Raw genomic sequence first — 19726 nt, forward strand, 5'->3', positions numbered from 1 at the left:
TAGTCTCGCCTTTCTTATTTTTTAGTTCATCCCACAGAGCCTCACACGATGAGTTATCTTGCCTCAGCGCCGTTGTAATATCTTCCCTGACAAGCAACGCCACACCTCCCCCTTGGATGCCTTGAGCTCAGGTTCACTGTTCAGCAGGGTAGGAGGCAATGTAACTAGAGGTAATGGGGGTGGTGGGATCCACAGACATCCAATGTCTCTGAAGGGACCATTTTGCTTCTCTTTTTTGTCATGATAGTGACATCGTATCAATAGTACATCTTTGTGTGCCTTTATAGGGCAAGCAAAGATACGATTTTTGTGTACATGACAATAAATGGAATCTTGAATCATGAGTGGCAAGTTGAGCATTGAGCCAGAACTAGGCCAGCAATAGGCCAGAATAGTTTGAGGCAAGTGGATTGGCTTTTACTGTCAACAAAAACATTGCTGCTCTTTCCACCAGCTGTATAACCTCTACCTCCTCAAGACCATCTTCAGTCATTGGTGAAATAATCTACCTTTGGTTGTTTGAAGAATATTATTGACTGCTCTGGTTGTTTACCCAAAGGGAGGCTTTGTTGATATCAATAGAACTGAATGGAAAAAAATAAATAAATGACTTGTAAATGAACTCCAGCATAGATGGGTATCAAAAGAATGGGGGGGGGGGTGGTGGTGGTGGTGGTGAGGAGGGGACAGGGTTGATAGGAATGTCATAAAGAAAGACGGTTGTGGATTTTTGAGGGGAGTTATTGAATTTTGGTGAGAAAAAGTGTGTCTGTAAGACATCGTCACTCATCGCCAACCAAGTCTCAGTTGAGTCTGAAACAGAACACTGATCCTTGGGACAGGAGATCATTGGTTCATAAGATTGGAGCAGATAATTTGCAAATATAAAACTGACCATACTTAAAGATAATTAATTGGTTGTGGAGCTGACTGAGAACCCAAGGTCACGATTGGGGTTTATAGCAATTTTGATGTCTTTCCAACCTTCCCAAAAAAAAGGAAATACATGTTCCAAATTACATACCATGAATTCAACACACACCTACAATTCAACAATTAACATTAGATGTTTTTGATATTGAAAACACTAATAAGTAGAATTGAGAAATAATAAAATAGTATTTTGAAGACTTGTACTTACGTTGGTTAGCGTACTGAGAGAGCCCAAAAAGCACACAATGATCAGTCCCAAAACAAACAGCTCCCTTCTTTTAGCAAACAGATGAGGATACTCATCTATCACTGCTGTGATGACAGATTCCAGACCTCCATACTGTTAAAAAGAATACCACAATGTCTGACTAGTTTCTAAATATATTTAAATATTTGTTTATTTCCATTTGGAGGATGGACAAACACAACTGCCAAGTACCTTTACAATTTATGTCATTTACCAGGAAATCTCTGACAAATGGAAGAAAATGGAGAAAATATAGACAAAGCCAGTTTGAAATTTCTCTTTTTGACATTATAGTCTCCATGTACTTGGAAAATGACCAACAATAAAGAACTTGGCAGGCCATGCAGCATCCATTGAAAGTAAAAGGTGGTCAATACTTTGGCCCTGAGCCCCATGTTAGCCTTCACCTAAGCTGTAATGGCCAATCACCTTGTGCAAACATTCAATGCAACATTCCATGAGAGATAAGCTCCTTAATACAGTTGATGTGTTTATAATCGACTTCCGATTAGGTGAACTACCGGGGAAGCCTTACAGTGCATTGTTATCTTGGATCAGTCAAGGCTAATGAGGCTTGTCAATTCTAAAAAATAGATTAAATGTCTGCCTCATCAGTGGCTCTCCAGAAACACTAACTATTCACCATTCTCCTTTAAGCACTTGAGAATTTCTTGAGGGAAATATAATATGACTTCAAAAACTGACAGGAACTGCAGTTAGCATATTAAAACTATTAAATTACTATATCAAGAAGAGGAATTTTCAGCATATTGTGAATTAAGAGACGGGGAAAAAAATTAAATATCTTGAAAACATAATGTATCTTTTATTCTGAGTAAAAAAAATGTCCTTGCTCCTTATTTATTGGGACATGAAGTAGGAATGTTCCAAGTACAGAGAGTACTAGTCATAGAGATAATCTACATGGAGATAGGCCCTTCAGGCCAATGAGTTTCCAGTGTACAGTAATTCTATGAGTGAGATCAAATTATTTACAGGACCAGGCTGCTTTTCCAAAATTGTCCAGAAAAGAAATACTTTTTAAGGGTACTCATGGGCTGCATTGATTATCGAACATGGAGTGGGTGGATTTTTTTTGTAATATTTTATTTATCATTTCAAATATATTTAACAACCAACAAAACATCAAGAGAACCCCTCCCTCTACATACGTCCCATTAAACAGAGAAAGAAAAAGATTTTTTTTCTTGTCATCTCCATTTATACTTCAATTGTCCTTGAACATTGGCTCAGCTGCAATACCTCCTTCAGATGGACTTTAGTGCCATATTGCATGCTGGCAAGCTCTGATAATGAACTGCACAACAGTAGAGTCTGAGTGTGCCCTAACCTGACTTCTACACAGCACTTGTGAAATACTAAACAAATGCAGAAAATGCTTAACAACTCAGCAGTTGGGCAGCATCTGTGGAAAGGGAAACAGTAATCATTTCAGGTTTGCCTCTGGGAAAGAGAGATGCAAGTGGGGTTTCAGTGGGAAAGAAGATGGGAGGAGGAATGTGTTGAGTAAATATTAGGTGTGATGGATGACTCAAAAAGACAATGGAGAGTTTCTCTTAGTACAAATGCTGCTGATCTGTTGAGTTTTAAGCATTTTTTGTTTGCATTCCAGATTCACAGTATCTGCCATGTTGTTTCTTGATTTGGAATTTAATCTTTGTAACAATGACACTGACTGTAGGTTTTCTTTCAATTTGGCTGTACTGAAGATTTTACTTGCCGTACTATCCAAGCCCAGTGTTATCACCATGAGGAAGAAGAGAATTGCCCAGAAGGGAGAGCCATCCATGTTAGAAATGGCTTCAGGATAGGTGATGAACAGGAGGCCAAAACCTAAACAGCCAAAACAAAAAAAACATGCAGATATTTTAAAGTTTTACCAGATACAGAGTGCATTGTGTCGTCAGAGACTATCAGATATGCTACTTTCATGGAGATTTACATTTGACACAAGGACAGAAGAGAAATAGATGGCAATGGAGGGAGGTTAACAGGAAATGATAAGGAAAAGTTAAAATGTGGGAGTTGTGTTTTCATGCAGAAACAGAGGGAAACTGAAAGCAGGCAATGGGTAAGGGAGATCAGTGTCAGTATTAGTTTGGGAGAGTATAAATGGAGTGGGCAAACTATTTTGATATGAAAAGGAGAGAAGAGGAAGCATGGCAGCAGCAGGTGAAATGATGTGAGAGGAGTAGGGGAAAGGCCCAGCTTGGATTGAGAGGGAACAAGGAAGTTAGATCAAGCAGCATGTGCCAGGAATTGAGAGCCTCTGGAAAGTAAATGGTCTCTAAGTTGGGTGGAGGTCATTCTATATCCTAAGGCTGGAAGGTTGGATGTAGAAGAAAGACCTTTGAGTTTGGTTTACTGAAGTGATGGTCTAGTTAGCCTCAATATCTAATCTTAACTCTGGAACAGATTACATTAAATGGGAAATTGGAAATGAGATTGGAAACTCAATGCTCCAAAAACCAACCTGTGATATTTTAATTTGCAGATATGTTTAAACCTAGTAGATTCATGTAAACCTGCTTTTAGGTATTAATTTGTCATACCACTGATGCAGTATTTCAAACATTACAACATATTGCAATGCTTGAAATATTGCATCAGGATTAAACCAATAAACCACATTGTGGGAGATGAGAAAAAAGATTTAAAAAAAAATCAGAACAGGAAGCTGCCAAGTTATGGGTAAATACACAGGGTTCAGTGGTTTCCAATTATGCTCCAAGCTTCCTATTGCCAAAATGGGTGCAGCTTCTTCCATGATCACTTGAAGAAAGTGCTACTTTGGCAACCTGTTGATCATTTCATTCCCTTTTGGAGATGAGTTGTATTACAGAGTAAATAAAATTCATGTACCTTTGTCTTTTGCCACATCCCCAACTTCAACATTCCGCATCTCTGCCATGTAACCCAACACCGTGAAAATGACAAAACCTGAGAGAAAGCTGGTCAGACAGTTCACTAAGCTGGTGACAATTGCATCCCTGTGAGAAAAAAAAGTCAAGTTGGCATATTAATGACATTAAGCTGTTGATCCTGGGGGTCACTTTATGAGGCAAGAATCACCATGTCTTGACCGAGTCAGTCAAGAAAAATTGGGAGCAACGCTGTTGGCTTTCATCCATTGATGTCAATGCATACCTGATGTGTACAGCCAACAGAAAGGATTCCTCTGGCTTGAGGGATTGTGTTAGGAGCTTTCCCCTCATGAGGAAATTATTCTATTAATATTTCAATCGACCAAAGAAGTTGAGCTTCTTGTTCTACTCTGCTGCCACCACAAGGGAGAAGACTTTCATGCGCAGATTGAATTATGCCTATAAATGTATCATACAGCAACAGTTCAACATCCATCTCATTGAAGAGCCTTAAGGATAAATGCAGCATATCGCTGTTCGACATTTCTTCATTCAAAAGGCACTTCCTTCATCCCACTCCCACCACCACCCCCCCCCCTACCCCCACCGCTCCATGTCAGCCTCCACCACCACCACACCCACTGTCCTGGTCTCTGCTTTCTTGAAATTCTGCGCAGCAGCACGTTATGGAAACAAAAGGTGAAACTGTAGGGTATTCTCACAGAAATCATCAGCTCCTTTTCTGTCTACATCAATTCAAGGAGGATGGACATGTGAACTGCCAAACCCCATCACCAGCTTTCACAATCCAGACCATCTAACTCCTCTGAGTGTGGAGGATTCACTGTGGGCGACGAGGAGGGGTGTGGGTGGTTCAGACCTCCACCAGTCTTGGAGAAGCCTTCCTGACCTACGGCACATATCTGGCACTAGAACACTTCCTTTATTGGCAGACTGTGACTCAGTTAATTCAGCTTAGTCAAAGTGGTAAAGCTAGAATGATCATAAACCTTTTGGGACCATACTGCTAAGAAATTAGGTAAATATGTACTATTATTTTAAACTTTACATAGCCCTACCGGTAACAGTTATTGTTGAACTGATTGTAACTTGCTAAAGCCATTATCACTCCAAATCCAGGGCCCATAGAGAAGAAAATCTGTGTAGCTGCATCCACCCAGACCTAAAGAAAAGAAAGGAGGATCAGTTTTATCTGCACAGATCAAGGAATAGCCCATCAGGATTGTCCATTATGGACAGATTTAGAATTGAAATCTATATAGCAATATTCAGTGGCTTCTTTATTGGGTTCCTCTCTTTCACTTAGATTTTCCAAGATCATTAAGGATATATCTAATCCAACACTCAAACATATATTGCGAATCTGGTTCCAAATTAGGATTTTTTTTAAATTTAAAAACCTATGTTTTATCTAGTGCTATCTCCCATAATTATTTTTTTTGACTATCAATAATTAATCAAATTTTCTCTAAATGGAAAATCAAAAGTATTACTTTTTTTTCAAATTTATTTAAGGAAGGTCATTTAATGTCTTTTGAACAACTGGCAAGTAAATATGACTCACCAAATATTCATTTTTTTTTAAAGATATTTACAAATTAGAAATTTCTTAAATACCATATTATCAGATTTTCCATTTGTATATCAATCTGACCTAGTTGATAATATTTTTCAATTGAATCCTTCTCAGAAAAAAAATAAATTGAAATTATATATGAAAGATGCATCCAGTACTTCACAATAAGATTAAAAAGGCTTGGGAATTGGAACTTGCAAGACCCTTATCTGATGATCTATGGGACAAAATTCTTAAACTAGTAAATACCTCTTCAATATGTGCCTGACATTCATTAATCCAATTCAAATTGGTGCATCTTGTTCGCGTGTCCAAGGATAAGATGCTTGTATCTTTTCTAATATTAACCCTACTTATGATAGATGCAAATCTGATATTGCTACATTAACACACGTTTTGGTCTTGTCCATCCATAGAAATCTATTGGAAAGAAATGTTTAATATCTTTTCAACTGTATTTCAGGTGGAGCTGCAGCCCAGTCCAATAACTGCTCTTTTTGGGGTGATTGAACAAGACATAGGGAGTTTTTCTGTACCTCAGCAATGGGTTGTGGCCTTCTCTACATCAGTGAAATTTGAAGATACATGGCGACCTTTTATGCCTTATTTTCATTTGATGTAAATATTTTTTAATGTGATTAGATTAACTCACTCTTCCAGATGAGATATGGTCTTATCTTTGATTTTCGATTCATGGTATGAATCAAAATCTACAAAATATATGTAACCCTCAGGATAAGCTGCTCAGATGTTATTTGTTAGTTTTATTTAAAAAGAGTAGGTTAGTGTTTATACATATATATATATATATATATATATGTATAACATTTTTGATGTTTTCTGTTTTCATGCAGTGGAGGGGGATTGAGTTTATACTGTTTGAGGTTTTATCTTGATATATATGCATATTTGAGATTGTATTTTCAGTTTTGTTCCCTTTTCATTGTACTGTATTTATTATAAAAACTAATTAAAAGATTGAAAAAGAAAGGAATAGCCCATCATATCTAATATTTGAGAAACTTCAATATAAAGTCCAGGCCACCACCCCCATCATTGAGGCCCAATTACTTAATCAGGTACATTTGGCCGGTCAAACACTCAAAGATTCAGAAAATTATACAGCACAGAAACGGGTTCTTCTGCCCCAGCTTGTCCATGCTATCTAAAGTATCTTTCTGAGCTGGTGCTGTTAGGCCACTTCCTCCTGAACCTTTTACATTCTTGTACAAATGTCTCAAATGTTTTAAGAAATGCCTATGACTTCCTCTTGCAGCTTGTTCCACGTTCCAAACAGGATGAAAAACTTGCTTCTCAGATCCCTTATAAATTTAACCCATCTCACCTTAAACTAGCCCATGAGTTTTATACTTCTCCATCATGGGAAAAAGACTGACAATCCATCTCATCTATGTCATGGGAAATAGAGAAAAAAAGAATCTTGGATGTTTAACATCCCTACTGACTCCTTGACCTCTGGCCCATGACTAATAATGGTGGAGAAGCAGCACAGGATAGTATTGAGCACCTCAAGGCAGTGGGCAGATGGAATGCATTACCCAAACTACCCAGCACCACCTCCATCACATAGGCTGCCTTAGAACCCACAAAAGTGGAGTTTAAATAAATTATCCTCAATTCTAAGGGACTTTCTATGAAAAAGATAAGATTATTAAATGCCTGATGGGCATTTTTCCATAAATAGAAAATTAAGGAAAACCTTTCACGTTGACAATGCTGGGAGCAATAAATAGAGAATCTGAATCAGAATTTATTGTCATTAACAAGTTGCAAAATTTGTTGTTTTGTGACAGGATCACAGTGCAAACATTAATATAAATCACCTTATCAAAAATAATTAAAATAATGCACAAAAAGTCAAAGTGTCTTTGGTTAATTGATCATTCAGGAATCTGATGGCAGTGGGGAAAAAGCTGTCCTTGTGCCACTGAGTGGTCGTCTTAAGGCTCCTGTACATTTTTCCTGATGGTAGCAGAGTGAAGAGGGCATGGCCTGGGTGGTGGTCTTTGAGGATAGAGGTGGCTTCCTGAAGAAACCATATCTTGTAGAAGTCCTCGATAAAGTGAAGTCTGGTGCCTGTAATGTCGCAGGCCATATTGACAACCATCTGGAGTTTTCTGTTATTGAGTGATGGCAACTCAATCAGACAGTGATGCAACCAGCCAGAATGCTCTCCACAGTACATCTGTAGAAGATTGAGTGATGTACTGAATCTCCTCAAACACCTCACAAAGTATAGCCACTGATGAGCCTTCTTTGTGATTGCACCAACATAGAGGCTCCAGGACAAATCCTCGGAGATGCTGACAACCAGGAATTTGAAGTTCTTGAACTTCTCCACTACTGAGCCCTCGATGAGGACTGGTTCATATTCTCCTGACTTCCTCCTAAAATCTACAATAATCCCCTGGGTTTTGCTAACATTGAGTGCAAGCTTGTTGGTATGATACTACTCAACAAGCTGATCCATCTCCATTCTGTATGCTTCCTCATTGCCTTTTGCAATTCTGCAGACAACTACGGTGTCATCAGCATATTTGTAGATAGCATTGGAATTGCAGTCATGAGTGCAGAATGAGTAGAATAGTGGGCTAAGCACGCACTCTTGGGATGCACCTGTGTTGATAGTTAATGAGGAGGAGACATCATTTCCAATTCATACTGACTGTGTTCTTCTGATGAGAAAGTCAAGGATCTAATTGCAGGGGGGATGCAGAGGCCCAGGCTTTGGAGCTTCTTGACCAGCACTGAGGGAATAATGTTGAAGGCTGAGATGTTGTCTATTAAGAGCATGTATGAGTTGCTGTTTTCGAGGTGAGCCAGAGTTGAGTGGAGAGCCAACGATATTGCATCTTCAATGGAACGATTATGATGATGGGTGAATTGCAGTGAGTCGATGACCTCCTCTGCTTAGGTACATGTTAATTCTGGCCATGATCAACCTCTCAAAGCATTTCAACACTGTAGATTTTAGTGCTATTGGGCGATAGGTGATAGAGAAAATCCAAAAGAAAAATTCCCTCCTTTATTTTTTTTCCCCATTCAGCTATAAAGATACTTTTTGTTGTTGCACTGTGGGTTCCATTAGATGTCGGAGTTGGATTAGGCCATTTGGCTCATCTCATCTAAGTCTCCAACTGGTGACTATTCTTCAATTTTGAATGCTGGCAGATTACTGAAAGGCACCATAGTTAAGATCAATTGTGTTCACACCTGATGTTCACCCCTGCACACGTTCTAGTTCTGGCCAGTCATCAAAAGTAAGCACATTGCCTGATTTTGCCAAAATAAGATTCAAATATGGGGTCTTCCAGTTTGGAAGCTTCTATTTTGCCACTATGGGACTATTCTCCAATTCTTAATGTTCATTTCCATTTTGATGTCAACTAATCAGCCATATATTCCAGGCATCGTCATTTTGTCCCTTTACATGTGCAAGTTGGTCAAAGTTTGTGTCGCATTCACAAAAATAAATACTCATGGCAGGAATCTAGGAGAAATGCAGAGAGGTTGGTCAAACTTAGATTATTTCCTGAAGGTAGAGGGGAGACCCGATAGAAGTTTATAATATTGTGAGAGGCATGGATAGTGTAGATAGTCAAAATCTTCCCACCCCCCCCCCCCCCAGTGTAAACAACCCATAGGGCATGCATTTAAAATGATAGATTAAAGGAGGTGTGTGGGGCAGTTTTTTTTTACATATACAGAGAGTGCTGGGTGCCTGGGAAGGGGTAGTGGCAGAAGCAGATGTGATTGAAGTTCTGGATAGATATACGAATATGCAGATAATATAGGGACATGTATTATATGTAAGCTGCAGAGATTTAGTTTAATTTGGGCATCATATTTGAATCAAGCATCTTGGGGCAAGGGGTGTTTTCCTATGTGGTACTGTTCGATACAAGAAGCTGAAGCCTTGTGGTTACAGAAGGTTGAAAGATGTGGCATAAACAGATAATATTCACTGAAAATGTTAATTAAGTGACATCAAGGTTATGTTTTAAACACCCATATAATTTGCAGACAGTCCAAGGATAGAAATTCTTAGGTATTGCTTTTTAATTACAGAAAGCAAGTCTTTTTAAAAATGGTCCTCACAAAGCAGACGATGCGTGAATAAAGGCTGTGCATAAACTAGATGAGTGTTTCAATCTCTGATTTACATTTATAAGGGCTTCTCTCTTGATCTGTTGGAATAATAAACTCATTTACCTTTTAGATGCCCCATCCACCCAGGGATGAGTACTTGTCTCTAGCTAAGGTTGTGGTTAATGGATAAAAGGGCCCAGCTGTCTACAAGGATGAGGTACATAATAAATGAGAGAGAAAGAGTGCCTTTGCAACAGTTATTTATCAAACTGATACCTTCCTGATCAGATTGTGGAATTAGGTTTCAAAAATAAAAATAATAGGGACAAATGAATGCCAATACTGAAAGAGGATGGCTTTTTAATTATTGAATGTAAAGGCAGTGTAAACATTTTGAGGCCAGTATTTAATAAAAATAATTTCTTTAGTCAAAATTTTCAATAACTGAAATGTTCACAGATATATTTACAATGGCAATCAGATCATCTCTTGTTCATGTTATAAGCAAAGTCAGTAGCTGTTAGCAACATGCAGTGAGATACACAGATCTATGGTGAACTAGCAATGGGTGTCCCCCTGAAAAACAAGTATACCATTTTGGATGTTATTGAGGTGGAAGCCATGGCAATCAGGTCTCTGGCAAGGAGTCTGGTGCTGTGGCTAAGAAGGGAAGGGGGGAAAAGAGGTGGTCTGTAGTGATAGGGGAATTCCATAGTTAGGAAGACAAATGAGAGGTTCTGTGGAGGAGATTGTGAATCCCAGGTGGTATGCTGCCTCCATGGTGCCAGGGTCCAGGATATCTCAGATCAAGTTCATGACATTCTTTGGTGGGTGAGTGATCAACCGGATGTCATGGTCCATGTAGGGACCAATGAAGGTAGGATAGGTGAGGAGGTCCAGCAAGGGGAGTACAGGAAGTTAGGAGCTAGGTTGAAGAAGAGGACCTCCAGAGTAGTGATCTCAGGATTTCTTCCCATGACACGCACTGGAGAGTTTAGAAATAGGAGGATAAGGCAGCTTAACACATGGTTGAGGACATGGTGTAATTTGGAGGGCTTCAGGTTTCTAGATCACTGGGCTCTGTTCCAGGGAAAGTGGGATCTGTACCAATAGGACGGATTGAATCTGAACTGGAAGGGGATTAATATCCTTGAAGGTAGATTTCTTAGTCTTGTCTCGAAGGGTTAAAACTAGATTTGCATGGGAAGGGGACCAGACCGTTAGAGCAGTTAGTGAGAAGGAGGAGGATAAAGGTCATGCAAGGACTGCATATACAGACAGAAATCAAAGTTTTGTACATGATAGAAATTTTCTCAGATGTATTTTTTATAGGCAAGGCGTATTGTTGAAAAGGCTGACATGCTTAGGGCATGGATTGACATGTGGATTATGACATTATTGTGATTAGTGAAACTTGGCTGCAGGTGGAACAGGACTGGAAGCTCAATGTTCTGGGTTTCCATTGCTTCAGACATGAGAGCGGGGAGGAGTGGCATTGCTAGTCAGGGAAAATATCTCAGCTGTGCAAAGTCAGGACAGCCAGGAGGGTTTGTCTGCAGAGGCCATTTGGGTGAAGTTGAGGAAAGGGAAAGGTGTGACCACACTGATAGGGTTGTATTATGGATCACCCAATAGTCAGAGAGAATTGGAAGACCAAATCTGTGGAGAGACAGCAGACTGATGTAAGAAGCAGAAAGTTATGATGGTACATTTTAACTTTCCAAATATTGGCCCAGGATTCCTGTGAAAAGGCTGGATGGCTTGGAGTTTGTGAAATGTGTCAGGAAAGTTTTCTAAATCATTATATAGAGGTACCAACGAGAGAGGATGTAGTACTTGATTTCCTATTAGGGAACAAGACAAAATGTCAGCAATATGTTTTTGTCAAAAAGATCCTTGCTGCTGAATAAACCAGCTGAGTTCTCTAGAATTTTGGTGTTTTTACTACAATCACAGCATTTGCAGCCTGTCGTGTTTCTCTCAGATCAGGTGGCAAATGTATGTGAAGGCAAATAATGACCATAATGTCATTAACTTTACGTTAATTTTGGAAAAAGGATGTCCCGTCCTCATGTTGAGATTATAAATTGGAGTAAGGAAGTTTTTTTTGGAAATGAGAAAGGATCTAGGAAGAGTGGTTGAGGTACGTTGTTTTCTGCCTAGGGTGCGTTAAATAAGTGGATGTCCTTCAAAGGTGAAATTTTGAGAGTGCAGAATTTGCATGTTCCTGTTAGAATTAAAGTTAACATGCATAGTTTTTAAGTGATATTGGCGATCTGGTTAAGAAGAAGAGGGAGGTGAATAGCAAGTATAGGCAACAAGGAAGTAATGAGGTGCTTGAAGAGTACAGAAAAGGCAAGAAAATCAGGAAGGCAAAAAGAAGACATGAGGTTGCCTTGGCAGATAATGTGGAAGGTAAACCTGAAAGATTTCTACAAGTATATTAAGAGTAAAATGATAGTATGAGACAAAGTTAATCTCTAAGACTGGGATCAGAGTGGTTAACTATGTGTGGAGCCTCACATATTGGGGGAGATCTTAAGCAGTTTTATTTTGCATCAGTATTTACTCAGGAAACTGGCACAATGTACAAGGAAGGAAGGGAAGCAAACAGAAGCGTCGTGGAACGTATAGAGATTAAGGAGGAGGAAGTGGTTGCTGCCTTACAGCAAATAAAGGTAGATATGATATGCCCTCGGACCTTGAGAGAGGTCACTGTAGAAATTGCAGGGGCCCTGGCAGATATATTCAAAATGTCATTAGCCACGAATAAGGTGCCAGAGGATTGGAGGGTAGCTCATGTTGTCCTGTTGTTTAAAAAAATCTCTAAAAATAAACCAGGCCAATGAGATTGACGTCAGTAGTAGGTAAATTATTGGAAGGAGTTCTGAGAGGTAGGATATATAGGTATTTGGTCAGCCATAGGCCGATTAAGGACAGTCAGCATGGCTTTGTGTGTGGTAGATCATATTTAACAAATCTTGCAGAATTTTTCGACCAGGTTACAAAGAAGGTAGATGAAGGAAAGGCTGTGAGTGTTGTCTACATGGACTTTAATAAAGCCTTTGACAAGGTCCCATATGGGAGGTTTGTTCATAAGGTTAAGACACTAGGTATCAATGAAGAGGTTGTAAACTGGATTTGAAATTGGCTGTGTGGGAGAAAACAGAGAGTGACAGTGGGTAATTGCTTCTCAGACTGGAAGCCTGTGATTAGTGGTGTGCTTCAGAGATCTGGGCTGGTTTGTTGTTCAAACTATTCTGTTTGTTGATCAATGATCTGGATGATCATGTGGTAAATTAGATCAGCAAGTTTGCTGATGACACAAAGATAGGAAGTGTTGGGGACAGTGAGGAAGATTGTAGAGGGTTCTGGACCAACTGGGAGAATGAACCAAAAAAATAGCAGTTGGAGTTTGAGGCAGGGCGACCCGAGGCAGGGCGACCCGAGGCAGGGCGACCCGAGGCAGGGCGACCCGAGGCAGGGCGACCCGAGGCAGGGCGACCCGAGGCAGGGCGACCCGAGGCAGGGCGACCCGAGGCAGGGCGACCCGAGGCAGGGCGACCCGAGGCAGGGCGACCCGAGGCAGGGCGACCCGAGGCAGGGCGACCCGAGGCAGGGCGACCCGAGGCAGGGCGACCCGAGGCAGGGCGACCCGAGGCAGGGCGACCCGAGGCAGGGCGACCCGAGGCAGGGCGACCCGAGGCAGGGCGACCCGAGGCAGGGCGACCCGAGGCAGGGCGACCCGAGGCAGGGCGACCCGAGGCAGGGCGACCCGAGGCAGGGCGACCCGAGGCAGGGCGACCCGAGGCAGGGCGACCCGAGGCAGGGCGACCCGAGGCAGGGCGACCCGAGGCAGGGCGACCCGAGGCAGGGCGACCCGAGGCAGGGCGACCCGAGGCAGGGCGACCCGAGGCAGGGCGACCCGAGGCAGGGCGACCCGAGGCAGGGCGACCCGAGGCAGGGCGACCCGAGGCAGGGCGACCCGAGGCAGGGCGACCCGAGGCAGGGCGACCCGAGGCAGGGCGACCCGAGGCAGGGCGACCCGAGGCAGGGCGACCCGAGGCAGGGCGACCCGAGGCAGGGCGACCCGAGGCAGGGCGACCCGAGGCAGGGCGACCCGAGGCAGGGCGACCCGAGGCAGGGCGACCCGAGGCAGGGCGACCCGAGGCAGGGCGACCCGAGGCAGGGCGACCCGAGGCAGGGCGACCCGAGGCAGGGCGACCCGAGGCAGGGCGACCCGAGGCAGGGCGACCCGAGGCAGGGCGACCCGAGGCAGGGCGACCCGAGGCAGGGCGACCCGAGGCAGGGCGACCCGAGGCAGGGCGACCCGAGGCAGGGCGACCCGAGGCAGGGCGACCCGAGGCAAATAGTAGGGCACTGAAGGTTCGAAGGAGTAAAGAGATCTGGGAATACAGATACATTGTTCCCTGAAGGTGGTGTCGCAGGTGGACAGGGTTGTAAATAAAGCTTTTAGCATCTTACCCTTTGTAAATCAAAGTATTGAGTACAGGAGTTGGGATGTTATATTGAAGTTGTTTAAGACATTAGTGAGGCCAAATTTGGAATGTTGTGTGCAGTTCTGGTCGCCCAGCTACAGGAAGGATATCTACAAGATTGAAAGAATCCAGAGAAGATTTACTAGGATGTTGCTGGATCTTCAGGAGTTGAGTTACAGCAGTGGTTCCCAAACTTTTTCAGCCCCTTGGCCTCTTGGCAACATCCTGAGTGCCCCCCTACACAATAGCACCGGGGGTGTGGTCAGTGGCAGCACTGAGAAGGGGTTTAGAGATGGCGCTGACAGGGGGGTCGTGTTTGTGCTGAATGGGGAGGGTAGTGGCAGCTCTGAACGGGGTAGGAAGGGTTAGTGGCAGTGCTGAGTGGGGGGTGGTAGCAGTGTGTGCTGAGCAGGGGGGTAGTGATGCCTGTACACCATGGCAACACTGAGATCAGCCCTCTTGAGAATAACTTTTCACTGTTTATGTTGCTCACTATTGCCACCCCGAGTCTGGCCAGAAAATTACTGCACTGGCTTCTTCATTAAACTTTGCAGCAGACTGAATAATAACAAGACTGAAGGTTTGGAAAGCCCCCTTTTCCCTCACCAACCCCTTAAATCTTTCCACTGCTCACAAAGGGGCAGCAGCACCCACTTTGGGAATCAGTTAAACAGGTTAGGACTATTCCTTGAAGAATGAGCTAAGATTTGATAGAGATTACGAGGGGTATAGATAGAGTGGATGCAAGTAGGCTTTTTCCACTTAGATTGAGGGTTTTAAGCTGAAAGGGGAAAGGTTTGGGGGAACATTAGGGGAAAGTTCTTCACTCAGAAGGTAGTGGGAGTGTGGAATGGGCTGCCATCTGATGTGGTGAATGTGGCCTTGATCTTAAGTTTTAAGAATAAATTGGATAGATACATGGATGGAAGAGGTCTGGAGGGTTATGGAATGGGATCAGATCAATGGGACGAGCAGAATAGTGGTTGGAACAGACGAGAAGGTGTAGCATGCTATGGTTCTAACATTACCTCCATTGAGAAAATTTCATACCTTCAGGAAGTAGAATTGGAGAATGGGGGCCCCCATATTTTTCTTGTTAGCTTTGAGATAAAATAAAAGATTTTGATTGATGTAAATCTTTCTTTTTAGCTAGCATGAATTATATTAGTAAATGAGGAAAGGCAGGCATATTACAAAGGTAGACATTGAATTGAAGTAACATTAAAAGCAAGATAGCTTGATTGCAGGAATTTTTGCCTCAACTCATCTCCAGTCTCTCCAACCATTTAACTTTCCTCATTTATTTCCCTATTTTGGCAATCATTTTAGTTTTTACTTTTTCAGATTTCATCTTTTCATAACCAATAATATGCTACAGATCGATAGATGCTCTTTTCATGATTTATTAATCCATATTTCATTTTAATCTTTGCTCAGAAATAACCTATAAAATATGCAACTGGAAAAATATGCGAGAAAAGCAGTTGGAAGTAAAACTCATTGTATCCAACTATAAAGGATAGAAAGAAAAATTGCATACTAAGAATATGTAAAAGTAATTAAGGATAAGCTTGAAAGACACTCAAGACCTAATTCTGAAATTGGTCTGTGCAAAAGGAGCAACAATCAACAAAATTAAGGAAATGTTTAATCATAATCAAGCTATATAGTTCTCCAGAGAGTTGAATTGTTCAATGGGAAGAACAGGCTGATGCCAAAGAAACCTGTTTCCCAAAGATGAACAGGCCCCCTGTATAGCCATGCCTGAGATGAGGAGAACCATATCCAAGCTGAACTCATACAATTCAGGACAGCATGGTTGGTGTAGTGGTTCATGCAATGCCTTTACAGTGCTTGCAATCAGGACTGGATTTGGGTTTGAACGTTCTCCCAGTTTGTAAGTTCTCCCAGTGTCTGCATGGGTTTTTTTCCCCAGTGGCTCTGGTTTCCTCCCACCTTTCAAAACATACCGGAGGTGTTGGTTAATGGGGTGTAAATTGGGCAGCTCGGACTCATGGGCCAAAGTGGCCTGTTGTTGTGCTACATGTCTAAATTTAAGGCAGCAGGACCAGACAACATACCTGGTCAGGTACTGAAGGACTGTGCAGACCAACTGACGGAGGTTCTTGTGTACATCTTCCACACATCACTGTAGCAGTCCATCTTCCCCCCAGGTTTCACGGCAGCCACCATCATTCCAGTACCAAAGAGAGCGAAAATAACAGGCCTCAATGACTACCGTCCCATGGCACTCATCTCCACCATTAGGAAATGTTTTGAGCATCAAGTGATGTAATGCATAATAGCGCACCTCCCAGAGACACGAGACCCATTTCATTTCGCCCAAATATGAAACTGTTCCACTGATGATGCTAAGGCCTTGTCCCTCTACACCATCCTGACCCAACTGGAGAACGATGCCTCATGCACCAGGCTGCTGTTCATCAACTTCAGCTTGATGTTTAACGATGATTCCCCAGAGGCTGGTGGAGAAGCTGTCCTTGCTGAGACTCAACACCGCTCTTTGTAATGGGATTCTGGACTTTGGAAAAACCAGTGATGAGTCGGCAAAAGAACATCAAGCACCATCATGCTTGAGCACTGGGGAACCTTGCACCCTGTTCACGATACTGACCAATGACTGCAACACCAGATCCAGTTCCAACAGGGTCATCAGGTTTGCTAATGACAACAGTAGTCGGCCTCATCAGCAACAACGATGAGTCGCACTACAGAGAAGAGGTAGAAAATCTCTTGATATGTTGCGAGAGTAACAACCCGAGTCTCAACGTGGACAAGCCCTGGTCGAGGGCTTCAGGAGGACCAGGAACGACCTCCCTCCACGACACATTCATAACTCAGTGGTGGTAAGAGTAGGGAAAACCAAGCTCATTGGAGTCCACTTATCCTGGACACACATCATTTCCTCACTTGTCAGGAAGGTGCAACAGTGACTGCATTGCCTGAGAAGACTGAGGCGGGTAAGGCGACTGGCCCTATACTGTCAACTTTCTACAGGAGCTTTATCGAGAGCATTTTGGCCAGCTTTATCACAGTGTGGTGCAGTTTCTGTAGAGAATTGGATTGGAGGCAAATCCACAGGTCCGAAAGAGTAGCAGAGTGAATCACTGGGGTCTCCCTCCCCACCATCGACATGATCTACTGAGATCATGGTCTGAAGAAGATGCACAAAATCATTAAGAACCCCTACCACCCTGCACACAGCATCTTTCAGCTACACCCAGTGGGAAAGAGATGTGGGAGTATCTGAGCAAGAACTAGCAGAATGAGAAATAGCTTCTTCCCATGGACAGTGAGAATGCCGAACAACTTCATGAACTGCTCAACTCACCCTCTCAGAATCTACTATTTATTAAACAATACTTACAGTATTTATTTTTATATACTGTATGTACTGCACATGTATCGCTTTTCGGTATGTGTGTTGTGTTTGGTTGTGTGTTTGCATGTTTTTACACTGAGGACCTGAGAACATGGTTTCATCAGGTTGGACTTGTACAATCAGATGATAATAAATTTGAACTCTTAACTTGAACTTGAAGACTGTGTTCCATGCTGGAAGCTGAAATAGGAGTTAAATGGCCAGAGTAAAAAGTAGTAACTAAGATTGTCCATTTGAAGGGGTAGATGGTTAGTATAGCAGTTAGCACAATGTTAAATGTTACAGTGGCAGGGACTGGGGTTAAAATCCTGCACAGTCTGTAAGTAGTTTGAATGTTCTCCCTGTGACTGTGTTGGTATCCTCCAGGTCCTCTGGTTTCCTCCCACCGTTTAAAACATATGGGGGTTGTAGGTCATTTGGGTGTGATTGGGAAGCATGGGCTTATAGGCCAAAATGGCCTGTCTCCATACTGTATGTCTATATGCTTATATGTATTAGAATTTTGAAGAGACATCAGATGCTCATTACTTTTTCAGCTGGGAGGCATCTTCAAAGTGAAGATGTAGAAGCATATTAGTCAGATAGTTAAAGAGCAGTAGAAAATGGGTCCAAACTTTCAAAACATTACTTTTTGACATATGTCGCACATGATGATCAATACATGAAATAAAGATTCTGGGACTAAACAATTTCACAATAATTTATCTTAAAGTAATAATTTCAATAATTCAGAACATTAGTATGTCCTTTTGGTATTTGTACTCACATTTGTGTCCAGCAGCTTGTTCCAGTTTGGTTTGAGGTAAAAGGCCACACCTCTCCATGCTCCAGGTAAGGTGGCCCCTCTTAGCAAAAGGACAAAAAGCACAATGTAGGGTAGTGTGGCAGTCACCCAGACTATCTGTAATAGAAGTGTGGCGAGTAAAATACAGAATATTGGAACCTTCCTGTAACATTCTTTTCTCCATTATATGTCTCATTCACTCTTCCCCAAAACACAATTCATATTGAGTACCCCCCCCCCCCTTTCTAAATAGTTGTTCCTGAAACCTGCAATCATCCCTTTGTAAATTCTGGTTTTGTACTGTGCTCCCTCTTTCACCATAATCTATAACAAACCAATGAGTTGATTGCTGACTTCAGAAAGGGAAAACCAGAGGTGTTCGATCCTGTGATCATTGGGGGATCAGAAATAGAGAGGATGAGTAAATTTTAATTTCTTGGGAGTCACTATCTTGGAGGATCTTTCCTGGATCTAACACACTGACAGCATCGTGAAGAAAGCACATCAGTGTCTCTACTTCTTCAGGAGTTTGCAGAGGTTTGGTAGGACATTGGAAACCTGGCTAATTTCTAGATTTGTGGTGGAAAGAGTGCTGACTGACTGTTTCACAGTCTGGTATAGAGACAATACCTCTGAGCGGAAAGATCACAGACAAAACCCTCCCAATCATTGAGAAGATCTTCAGGCAATGCTGCCATCGGAGAGCAACAGAAATCATCAAGGATCCACATTACCCAGCTCGTGCTCTGTTCTCACTGCTACCACCAAGAAAGGTAGAGGTATCACAAGACTTACACCACCAAATTCAGGAACAGCTGCTACCCCACCACCATCAGACTCCTTACCAATAAACTCCATCAGGGTCTTATTTAAGGACTCCTGCACTTTATTGATTTTTTCCACTCTATTGCAGAGTTTGTTGACATGTCTTTATTTGTTTACGTGTACAGTTTTTTTTGCACTACCAATAAGTGGTAATTCACAGGAAAAGGAATCTCTGGGTTGTATGTGATGTCATGTATGTACTCTTGACAATAAATCTAAATTCTCCCTCCCTGTAAATTTTGTGGATTGTGATAATGTTAGAGGGCATTACCATTTTATATATTGTTAGGTCTGCTTTGTTCATGAATGAGTGAGTCAAACACCAGACTGAGTCGAAATCAAGGTTCTTTGTTCTTTATTGCCGGATTGTAACACTTGCAACTAACAGTGTTAGTTGGAGAAGGCGCATTCTGCCGTTATCAGCAAGTGGTGTTTTTTATATA

At 42.1% G+C, this 19726-nt stretch overlaps 1 protein-coding gene across 1 annotated transcript in view; it reads right to left on the reverse strand.

Annotated features, from left to right (window-relative positions):
- Positions 1–19726, reverse strand: part of slc6a4b (solute carrier family 6 member 4b) — a 73358-nt gene that overhangs the window by 39349 nt on the left and 14283 nt on the right. Inside the window, exons 5-9 of the mRNA XM_069932753.1 lie at positions 18441–18575; positions 5145–5248; positions 4064–4191; positions 2922–3034; positions 1142–1273 (exon numbers count right to left, since the gene is read on the reverse strand). Of these exons, the coding sequence (XP_069788854.1) occupies positions 1142–1273; positions 2922–3034; positions 4064–4191; positions 5145–5248; positions 18441–18575 (612 nt within the window). The remainder of the gene's footprint in view (positions 1–1141; positions 1274–2921; positions 3035–4063; positions 4192–5144; positions 5249–18440; positions 18576–19726) is intronic.

The sequence above is a fragment of the Narcine bancroftii genome, chromosome 4 (assembly GCF_036971445.1).
Source record: "Narcine bancroftii isolate sNarBan1 chromosome 4, sNarBan1.hap1, whole genome shotgun sequence".
Taxonomy (NCBI): Eukaryota; Metazoa; Chordata; class Chondrichthyes; order Torpediniformes; family Narcinidae; genus Narcine; species Narcine bancroftii.